Here is an 11,084-nt window from a genome sequence, read left to right on the forward strand (position 1 = left end):
GAGCGCTCATATTCTTTCCCGTTGTGGCTTCCCCAAAAGGCTTTGGGAAATGGTGAAGGGTTGGATTGGCATCTCCTCCATCTGACCGCAAGATTGGGTATCAGATCTTTCCCTCAAAGTTTGGTGGACCATGATATCGTGCAAAGCAAACCCGAACCCGAAGGTATGGCCTCCCTTACCATGCTTGTGAGTTAGACCATTTTGAAGGAGCATAACGCATGAATTTTCAACAACAAGCCGCCTAGCATATTCTCCTAGAGACCATAAAAAACGAGCGATGATTTGGGGTGCGGATGAAGCATTTGAGTTTTGTATAATGATGGGAGAGTAATCTCATTGGTCTTTTTTTTCCTTTTTTGCTTATGTCTTATCAGGTTGGTCATAGTGGTAGTATCATAGGTAGTATCCTGCATTTTAGGCCCACAAAAATAATGATGTGGCATCTAATTAAGGAGGAGAGATAGGATTAGAGTAATATAGGTGGATACTGTATCATAGCGCATGTTACAAGAAAAGTAAATGAAAAATAAATCTTGTACGTAGATTTACATTGAGATTACAATAAATTTAGATGTTTATGATACTACTCTACAATACCACCTACTATAGAGATAGTATCATAGACAAGTATTATATGCATGATACTAGTATCATAGACAAGTATTATATGCAGATTTATTAAAATTTGGATGTATCTATACACTAAATCGTGTCTAGATACATTCAAATTTAGACAAACTTTTGGCATCTATTTAGAGCATCTCCACTCGTCTCCCCGACGAGGCCCCCGAACGATGTTTTTTCCATCCGGACGGCGAAATTCGGCCAGTCGCGTCCCCGGTTCCTCGATTTCGTCCGGATTTGGGTCTAAATTCATCCGGCGATCCCAGGCCATCCCCGGCCCCCCGGGGAGCTCTCGAGGACTCCGGACGAAACAAAAGCGCGCGAAACGGCGAGGAAACTTCCCGCGCGTCTGGTGGCCCCAACTTGTCGGCGAGAGACACCGATCGTCGTCCTCATCGCATCGTCTTCCGCGCGCTGTAAAAGCCTGCCGCCGGGTCAGCATTCGCCGGCCGCGTAGCATCCACGCGGCGAGTTAATGCCGTCGCATCGGCTTCCGCGCACGCATCGTCTTCCACGCGTCATTACTCGTCGCCGCCCCGCCGCGCCCGTCGCGCCTATTAAAGCCACTCCGCTCGCCGCGACGCCCCTGCTCCACTCTTCCTCCATTCTCCCTCCCCTGCTCCACTCTTCCTCCACCTCCAACGATGGCGTTCTCCGACGACGACGGCGCCGCCGCCAATGGCTTCCCCGCCGGTCGCTCCACCGGTGGGAGGGCCACCTCCTCCACCGGGCGGGGTACCCCCGCCCGCCGGACACGAGGCCTCCCGGGCCGGCGGGTGGAGGCTTAGTCGTGGCGGCGTACCAATCCCGCCGCCGCCTCGGGCGACGCCCTCGACGCCGCCATCGAGGAGGCGCGGCTCACAATGACGGACGAGGAGCGCGCCGACTCGCGCCACCACCCCGACAACTACACGCGGTGGAATTCCTACTTCCTCCGGCGGTGGGAGCGGGAGCTGGCGGCCTACGACGGCGACGACGGCGGCGACTACACGGTGTTCTACCGCCATTTCGGCATGTAGAGCGCCGTGTTTTTAAATTAGCAGTTGAATTCCCCTAGCCGAATTCGAAATATAGTCGAATTCGGCCTCTATGTATGAACTTCGCCCGTTATATAGTAAATATCATTAAATTTAGTCTAAATTCGCCCGGTTTTAGCCGTAGTTTGTCAAGTTTCCGTTTTTCAAATTTGCATCGTCGTCTTCGCCTGGGCACGCGGCTGGGAAACTAGTCCTCCCCACGCCAAATCTTCCTCCAATCCGGACGAAAATTTAGCCGGATTTGGGCGTGGGGAGCGCCAACGAGTGGGGATGCTCTTATGGAGAGAGGTAGTATATGATACTATGCACTATGACCAGTCTTACTACTAATTATCTTTAATTAATTAATTAATGGAGGTAAATCTTTTGCTCCCTTCAGAAAAACTGCACTGGACGAATGATTAACCCACTGACATGTGGACCAACGTGGGACCCAGCGTCACCGGATGGTGGGCCCCATGCTGCAGGCGCAAAGATCTGAGAGAGGGAGGGGAGAAGCGTCCAAAAACGAGGAACGGAAACAAAAGGCAAAAGGCACACACACCCGGCGCAAAGCAAAAACCCGGCGGGTCCCACCAGTCAGTGGAAGCATTACACCGACACGCGGGCCCCAGCGCAAGACCTCGGCTCACTCAATAAAACCACCTCCCACCTCCGTGCCGAGCCTGTCCTGTCTCCCCTTTAACACCACCGAGTTCCTACGCGCACCGTCCGCCCCTCGCCAACGCGCCCGGACGAACACGAGAGCGCCACCGGATCGCAGAACGAGCCAGGATCTGTCGCCAGTGGATCCGCCGCGCGCCCTCGGTCGGGATCGAATCCACCGCGCCGCCCCGAGCCGGCCGGCGATGGACTCCTCCTCCTCCTCCGCCCACGGCAGCGGCGGCGCCTTCCTGCCCGGCGGCGGCCTAGGCCTGGGCCGCGGCGGCAGCGGAGGAGGCGGCAGCGGCAAGGGGAGCTGGAGCGGGATCGGCGGGGACAGCTCGTCCGCCATCGGCGGCGGCGGCGCGTCGGCGGACGCCTGGACGCGCCTCGCCAGCTCCGGCCTCGAGGACGACTTCCTGGGCCCCGTGGGCGCCGGCGCCGGCGGAGGGCCCGGCGGGATGCCGTACGGCCACTTCCTCGACGCCTGCTTCCTCTGCCGCAAGCCCATCGCCTGCAACCGCGACATCTTCATGTACAGGTTTGCCCCCATACGCCCCTGCCGCCAGCCTCCCTTCCTTCTCCCTGCGACGCGTCGATCAGCTTCCGTGGGGCTGTTTGGGTACTCCGGCGCGGTGGGTCCCCTGGCCAAGACACTTCCGGCGTCGTTGGAGCTGTAGTTTTTGGGGGAATTTTTGACCGCCGGGGAAAAGCAGAGTCGGTGCCTGACCTGATTCTCTTGTCTTGGAGAAAAAAATATTATTTTTCTTATTATTACTAATATTTTTTTATTATTATTATGCCATTCGTTTCTTCGTGCTAGGACAAACAAGGGAAGAAATCTATGCGGCTTCTTTTCCTTTTTTTTTTCTCTCTCTCCATGATGGCTTGTTGGTGCAAAGGTTTTGTCATCTCTGTCGTCTTCGTACGGGCTCTGCTTACTTTGCGCGTGATACCATTTAATTCCGCTTGGCCTGAATCGGTGGGCGTAGTTATGGTCACGATCTGGTATGCATACTTGCATGTGGAATTTACCGCGGAGACAGATTGTTTCTTGTTCACGAATTTACCGAGAGACTTAGCGGCTAAGCATGGGATATTTCACGATTCTTTCCGTTATCTACTTGTGATAGAAGCCAGGGTGTTCGTCCTACTGCGCTGCTGTTGTTTAGATTTCGCATGCCTTCCTGGCGGATGAGTTGAACAGAAACCGAATCTATTGAGATTGCGATTTTGCTGTATGAAGTGGGGCAGGCGCAACCGAACAGTTCCGAGATCCTTCTTTTTTTATTTCGTTTTCTTCAAGAAAAAGTCGTGCTCTGTTTTTTTTGTGCTCTGTTGAATGCATACGCGAGGACTCTGCTGAATCTTTCTCAAACTTGATCCTTTAATTTCTATTCCATTCTGCGCTGCTGTTTCATACTCTGCTGAACCTAGTTTGATTAGTGGATTGTTCATCGATCGATCACACTCTAACCTGTCCAATGTTATCTTTGGTGTGAGCAGAGGTGACATCCCGTTCTGCAGCGAGGAGTGCAGGAGGGAGCAGATGGAGGCGGACGAGGAGGTGGAGAGGAAGCAGAAGAGCACCGCCAAGAAGCTGTCAGCAAGGCCGGCGTCCCTCGGGGAGGTGGAGTCGCCACCAAGGCCTCCCAAGACCCGGGCCGGGTCAATCCTCGCCGGCTGACTGATCGTTTTCGCCCAGGCCAAAATCATTCCAGATCCCAAGTTGCCACCAGAAGAATTAACTATCGCTTACATGCTTACGGCCTCACATAGTATGGGTTTGTGTTTTTTGTTTGAACCCCTTTGCGCCCTTTTGGTGGTGCTGCGTTGCGACATGGTTTTTGTGCCTGCAGCTAGCAGCATGTATCGGTGACGATGAATCGTGTATAGGTTAGGAACTGAAGGGAACTGAGACCAGTGCCGGTTACTGTGATCTGTGTGCTGTCAAGGGTTTCCTGGGCTTTTTCTTTGTGAATTTCCCCCCTAGTATATTTTGTAGTAGTTGTTGGTGATGGTGGTGGTAGGTTCTCATGTTTTTCTAATGGAGCTGATGAAACATATGGCTAAAGAAGAAGAAATAGACATATGGGTGACTGAATCTTTGACTTTTCACCCCTGCATCAGTTCCTTTCAAGATCTTGTGATGAGTTGTGTGTTTTCACATTTGATGCTTACGCCTGAAGCTGAGAGCCGCCCAAAGATCGAGAACTGTGTCAAATGTGTTTCCTTTTCATGGTTTATGACTGATGCTGGGGAAGGCATGCACGTTTATAGTGTTGCTGCTTGTTTGTTTGCAACTATTGAAGGTTTCTGCTATTGAATACTACACAATTCTGAATCTGCAGGCCGTGCTTTTCCACTTGAAAAAGACGGCTTAACATCAGAATGGTGGTGGCACACATCGCTCCAGATGCGCCGTGATCACAATGGGGGTTCGATTTAGTAGCGATATAGGAGACCTAGGGGAGGTGGGCCCAATCCCCCCGATTCTTCCTATGTTGCCCCACTCGAGCGGCACCAGAGGGCCAATCCCTAGCGCCGTCAAGTGTCCCCTTCCCCTCCCCCCTTCGCCGGTGGACACGACTGCGCGAAGCTCGCGCCGCCGCTGACAGAGGTGGGGTCTATCGCCCGACACGCCTCGTCGTGAGGACCGCCGACCTGGGTGGCAACAGGGCAAGGAGTAAGCATGGTGGCAGTGTAGAGGGCATGTGGCGGCTGCTGCGGGAGGTTTGCATCATGATGCCCATGGTTGTGCATTGTGGTTGGGCATGTGCAGGCCGCAACTTCGGGGCGCAATGGCGGTGTGCGGGAACTCTAGATCCTTAGTGTTGCGGCGGTGCGACAGCTGCGGTGGTCGGTCCACCAAGGCTCAAACTGTGCCCCCTCTCTTGTTTCCAAAGGGAAGCCCTATGATCGGTTCGTCGGTCCGGGTGATGGCGGTGCCACGATAGCGCTCTTTTCTTGAAGACGTTCTCTACTCGTCGTGGCTATGAATTGTGTGTTCTCTTCGGTGAGTATGCGGAATGATGTGCTACCCATGGCAAAGACCTCTTGGGCGCAATGCACGTTCAAGGCGGATACCTACTATAATCATTGCCTTCTCAATACCTGCTGAATTCTGCCTTCTTCTTCCTGACTCTCTTTAGGTGTATAAGAGGAGGTACGTTGATCCGAGAAACCTTTGGAGTCGTGGTGCTGCTGTGGTGGGTCTTGCTTTGGTCGTGATGCGGTGCTGAAGCTTGGTGCCTCTTTCCTCACCTCTCGATGTAGGTTTTTTGTGCAACATGAGCTCTTATTGCCGGGCTGTTGAAGCGGGCGCGTCGTAAGCCATTTAGCATGGTGTTTGGGTTGTAGCCTTATGACGTTGTATCTGCCGTATTGGCATTTATTCTATTAAATCGATACTTCCTCCATTCCAATAAATAAGGCACAATCGTTTTCCATGTTTTTTATTTTGACTAAAAAATTCTCTAAATATATAAAGATTGTTGGTTTATATAAAGATTGTTGCTTCAAACAGTGCTGATTTGATAAACCCTATCACTAGAACATGGGATGAGGAATTACTTCGCCAAAATTTCTGGACAGTGGATGTGGCACGAATCCTTGAAATCCTGCTGTCCCCGGCTGGGATGGAGGATTTTGTTGCGTGGCATTGGACAAAATTTGGGCTGTTTACAATTTTCGGGTGGAGATTGCTGCATGGTTTGATACCTTGTTATGGAGTCCTGGCAAATCGGCATATAGGGACGAGCAGTGAGTTCCCAATTTGCAAAACCCACTGTGAAGACATCCTTCACATGATTTTTTTCTTATCAGCGTGCACAACAAGTATGGCAAAGGTTGGGCATTTCAGATATTATAACTAGCTCCTTAATTGATCGATCTGGCTCAATGGTTATTCATCATATGATCTTAAATCTTGGTCTATGCTCTTCTCTAAACAATATTGGTCTACCAGAGTTAATCTTGACAGGAGCATGGTATTTATGGTGGGAAAGAAGACAATTTGCTCATGGAGAAGCACTTCAAATTATCCATCGAAGTGCAATGTAAATTGGTATGTTAGCCACAAATTTTTGGAAAGCAAAGAAGCATACAATCATAAATAAGAAGGAATCCTGGACTAGACCATTGGAAGGAGTTTTGAAAATAAATGACGATGCAGCCTATGATGATGATCAAGGTCGAGGGAGTATTGGAACAGTGGTAAGGGACTACACAGGTAAATTTATTTATGCAAATTGCAAAGAATTACTGTTTGTGGCTGATCCTTTTATGGCCGAAGCTTATGCGTTAAGAGAAGGTCTAAGTGCAGCACAATTCTTGGGAGGGAATCAATACATCATCCAGTCGGACAATTCCCAGGTTATTGATACTATGAATAACTGGGGCTTCTCAGCCACATCCTCGACGGCCATTTTTGATGATTGTAGACTCCTGGCGGCAGGATATATTAATATTAGCTTTGAACATTGCAAAAGGGAGACTAATGAGGCGGCTCAAGAGATAGCTAGGTTCTGTTTTGAGAGTCGTTTAAATTGTATTTGGGACGATGAGCTCCCTAGTTTTTACTTGAGAGGATGATAAATGATGTAACTGTAATTTGAACTCAGAGATAGTTCCAGACGCACTCTTTTCCTTAGCAGGGTACCTAAGGGGACTGGAAGGTTTTTAATTAGGCGGCTTGCTGACTCTGTTAATATATGGTATGATTTAAAAAAAGATTTTTGGTTTAAAATTGGCTTCATTAGTAGAAACTCAATTCGGCTCCCGGGTGTGTATGATCCCTCTACCATAAAAACATATTTCCAAGTGTTAAAAATTTTGACAAAAAAATTTACATGTACATCTCCATAATATATGTGTATTCGAAAAGTTTCACGAAAAAATGATATTTGTTGTAGTCTAAGCGAAAAACAGAAAATTTATCTTGTGACAAGTCTTTGTTTTAGCACCGAATTTTGTCTTTTTTACACACGCCACATGACATGTCAATATTTCATGAAACGAATTTATAAGCATGTAGCATATGAAGATGTACATATGAAGATGTACGTGCGAAATTTTTGTTTCAATTTTTTAACATTTTAAAATGTGTCTAACATGTATTTCAAAGTAGAGGAATCATACGCTGTCAATACGAATGCAGGATAGCGCATAGCAGAGCCGCGCCTAATACTCCGGCAACTCCCATCATATGAAATGGGTTCAACGTCCAATTATGAAATCCTTGGAAGAAAAGGATGAATCGAAATATTGCTGCTACGCCAAAACTCGGCGCAAAGAACCAACCAGATTGCCCCAGTGGATAAATAAGGAATACAGAAACAAAAACCGCGATTGGACCAGAGAATGAGATTGCATTATAAGGCCGCAATTGAACAGACCGAGCAAGTTCAAATTGGCGTAACATGAAACCTATTAGTGCAAAAGCCCCGTGGAGAGCTACAAACGTCCATAAACCGCCTAATTGACACCAACGAGTAAAATCTCCTTGTGCTTCCGGCCCCCATAGTAGCAACAAAGAGTGTGCTAAACTATTGGCAGGGGTAGAAACTGCTGCGGTTAAGAAATTACAACCTTCCAAATAGGAACTAGCCAATCCATGGGTATACCAAGAAGTTACAAAAGTTGTCCCTGTAAACCAACCCCTAAAGCGAAATAAGCACAAGGAAAGAGCAATAGGCCAGACCATCCTACAAAAACGAAACGGTTCCTTCCTAACCAGTCATCCATAATATCAAATAGATCATTTTTCTTCTTTAGGAACTCTACCAAGAGTTATAGTGATCCTCCTATTCAATTACTTCCTAAATAATAAAGATTTTGCTGTTCAATTTTTTCATGGAAATCGAAGGACAGTACTACGGAGTAGTATACTCTTTTTCTTCGGGAAGCCATAATGAGACTGAACCGAGTGTGATGTCACGCAGTCGCGCGCAGGACCCCGAGATGAACCAGAAACAGAAACCCAGTGCAGCCTTGACTATTCCACTAGGAGAAACGGGGGAAAAGAAAATCAAATCAACGAGTCTGGCAGTGCCAGGCAGCTACGGAATCCTAGAAAGAAAATCGCCATGCCCGTCCTCGGTCGCTCCCCACCAAAGCTACAGCAGCAGCAGAGGCAGAGCAGATGTACTACGGGCATGAGCAATGGAGGCAGCTGTTCAACTAGGCTTGGATAAAACTTTTGACATATGCATGCCATATTATGGTCCCATTAATATGTCTTTTTCTCAAAAGCTGATTTGGTTTTTCTTTTTCTCTCTCACATTTTCCACTTTATGGCTGAAGAGGTTGCCTCCTGATGGAGAGGCTGTCTCCTCATCCAAACCTACTTTGGACCACCCGAACCTAATTAAAGGTGTGAGGCAACACCCCTAGGGCTATGCATTGGGCATGCCCTACTACTCGCGCCGGCAGGCGGCAGGCTAAACGACGAGCCCGTTTGACCCTTGCCCTTTTACTAAGGGCATCTCCAACGGGCAGACCCAAATGCAAAAAGTCGTCCGTTTGGATCTTCCCGGACAAAACCTGCTCCCAACGGGGCAACCCAACCCAAAAACGGACAGCAATAAAGTCCGGCGCGACCCAAACCCGTCTTAAATTTGGGCGGACTTTGCGTCTGTCCGGCCGACTCCGGACTGCTCCGACGTCCGTTTCTATCCTCCAGCCCCACACTTTCTCTCTCCTCCGTCTTCTTTTTCCCATGGAGATGACCGGCATAGCCACCGGATTTTGGCTGGCCTAGCCAACTACCGCCGTCGCCGACGCATGGAGAACGCCGTCGCCGATTCCTCACTTTTTTTCACCCATGCCGGAAGTTGCCGCTGCCAAAACAAGCTCCGGCGGCAAACCTCGTCGACGGCGACGCGCAGGGCGGCGGCGAGGAACAGGGCCGCGCCCACGGCGGCGGCGAACGGCGGCGACGAACAGGGCCGTGCCCACGGCGGCGTCCTCGGGCCGCGCACGGAGCAGCGCCCGCAATGACGGGGCAGCGCCCCGGCGGCGAACGGGCGCGCGAGCCACGCCGCTGCAACTCCCCCACGCCGCGCGCTACAGCTCCGCCAGGGCCGCGCGCTACAACTCCGCCCACGCCGCCCCACGCCGGCCGCTCGCCACGCCATCGGAGCCGGCCGCCCCGCGAGGTGCAGCTCGGCCAGGGTCGCCCGCTTCAGCTCCGCCCGGGCGACGCGGAAGCTCCGCCCACGCCCTCGCCTCGCCATCGCGCCGTGCCTTGATGCCGTCCGCGCACGACTCGCCGCGCGTCGGGGCGGCCTCGCCCTGCAGCGCCTCGCGGCGCCTCCACCCGAGGCCTCGCCTCTTCTCTCGCTGGCGCCATGGTGGCCCGCTGCAGAGCTCGTCGTGCTGCGCGTGCGCGAGGCGCCGAGCTCGCCGTGCTGCGGCGTCCGTGCTTGGCCGCCCAGCGAAAGCAGCGACCCAGCGGAACGGGCCTGGGTGCGAGGCGAGGACGCGGGAGACCACCGCGGCGGCGGGGGCGCGCCGGTCGACGCCGGGGCCGTCCCAGAGGAGGTGGGCGTCGTCGAGGACGAGCGGGCTGCTGCGCCATAGGCCGTGCCAGCACCGGGAGAGCGCGTCCGTGCGAGCGCCCAGGCGTGAATAGCTGCAACCTCCACCGCGCTCAGCTGCACGTCCATGACCTGCACGCTCCGCTGCGAGCTCCCGCACGGCCACGGCCAAGCCCGCGATGGGGCCAAGCCCGCGGCGAATGGGGATGGCGGAGGTGGACCTGCGGCCCGGCGCGGCGAGTGCGAGGGCGACGTCGGAGGCTCGAGGCCGGCGAGGCGCTCGACGTCCGCGCTCTCTCTGCCCGCCCTGGCCTCGCCCGCCACGCCGTCCTTGTCGCGCCGCTGCTCTCGCTCGCAAGCTGCCGTGGACGCAGGTGAGGATGGTGTCCGGTTGGGTCGTGTGTGGGGTTGGGGAATAAAAATAAGAACGGACGTCTATGTGCGTCCGCGCGACATCCGCGTGTCCGCGGGACGATCCAAACGAATGAAATACACTGTCCGTTTGGGTCGTTGGGTTGGAGATGCCCTAACTATTCTTCCTCCCTGCGCTCCGATTCAATTCTTGTCGCCAAGCCCTGTAGAGCAACAGGAGAGCAACCGATGGATTGAATGCCCGCTTGAACCTTGACGCGGGCAGGGCAAGGCCATCATTTCTTTGCTGCCGACTTTGTCAGACGAAGAGGCCCACCTGCCAGGATCTCCTCTCTTCAAATTCGCTTTAGACTTTTTTCACGGCCATGAGGGCTCCAACGGGGCGACGCAAACAACGACGTTTGCGTCCGCTCGGATAAAAATAGGTCTGGTACCATCTCCAGTGAGATGGCGCATAGTGATCGGCCGTCCGCAGCGACGCAAACCTGGTCCAAAAATGCATTAGTTTTACGTATTTGCGGACGCTACGTGGACGCAGCGGTCGTCCGCCCGATCCTCGCACGGGCCCGCCTGGCAGGGCACATATGGTTCGTCTTCCGCGACATTACTTACGGGCGACGCGCTGCATCTTTGGCACCTCTCGACTTCCGCAAGCGTGTGCTGCTGGGCGGTGTCGCAGTGGCAGGACATTGAGGCGAGATGGCGTCCGAGCCTCTTAAAGGAACGTTGTCACTGCCTATTTCCCCGACCACACCATTGCTAAAGCCCACCCTATCCACCCGACCGACGCTATGGGGAAGAAATGCTGGTCGTTTCGCAAGACCAAGAACGACCACGAGGCTAGCGGCTCGCGGTCCGGCAAGAAGCCACG

At 52.5% G+C, this 11,084-nt stretch overlaps 1 protein-coding gene and 1 pseudogene across 1 annotated transcript; one reads left to right on the plus strand and one right to left on the minus strand.

Moving 5' to 3' along the window:
• The first annotated feature begins 2,509 nt into the window (after positions 1-2,509).
• LOC124671436 (RNA-binding protein cabeza-like) lies at positions 2,510-4,421 on the plus strand. Its single transcript, XM_047207807.1, has 2 exons — positions 2,510-2,844; positions 3,810-4,421. The coding sequence occupies exons 1-2, from the start codon at positions 2,510-2,512 to the stop codon at positions 3,988-3,990; spliced, it is 516 nt and encodes a 171-aa protein (XP_047063763.1). The 3' UTR covers positions 3,991-4,421.
• Positions 4,422-7,446: 3,025 nt separating this feature from the next.
• LOC124671437 lies at positions 7,447-9,538 on the minus strand (annotated as a pseudogene).
• Between the last annotated feature and the right edge of the window lie 1,546 nt (positions 9,539-11,084).

This window comes from Lolium rigidum, chromosome 7 (assembly GCF_022539505.1).
Source record: "Lolium rigidum isolate FL_2022 chromosome 7, APGP_CSIRO_Lrig_0.1, whole genome shotgun sequence".
NCBI lineage: Eukaryota > Viridiplantae > Streptophyta > Magnoliopsida > Poales > Poaceae > Lolium > Lolium rigidum.

Bases quoted from the DNA above. Each gene is read 5' to 3' on its own strand.
- LOC124671436 (XM_047207807.1), top strand. From the start codon at position 2,510: ATGGACTCCTCCTCCTCCTCCGCCCACGGCAGCGGCGGCGCCTTCCTG. The intron at 2,845-3,809 runs GTTTGCCCCCAT...TGGTGTGAGCAG, and splicing joins CGCGACATCTTCATGTACAG to AGGTGACATCCCGTTCTGCA.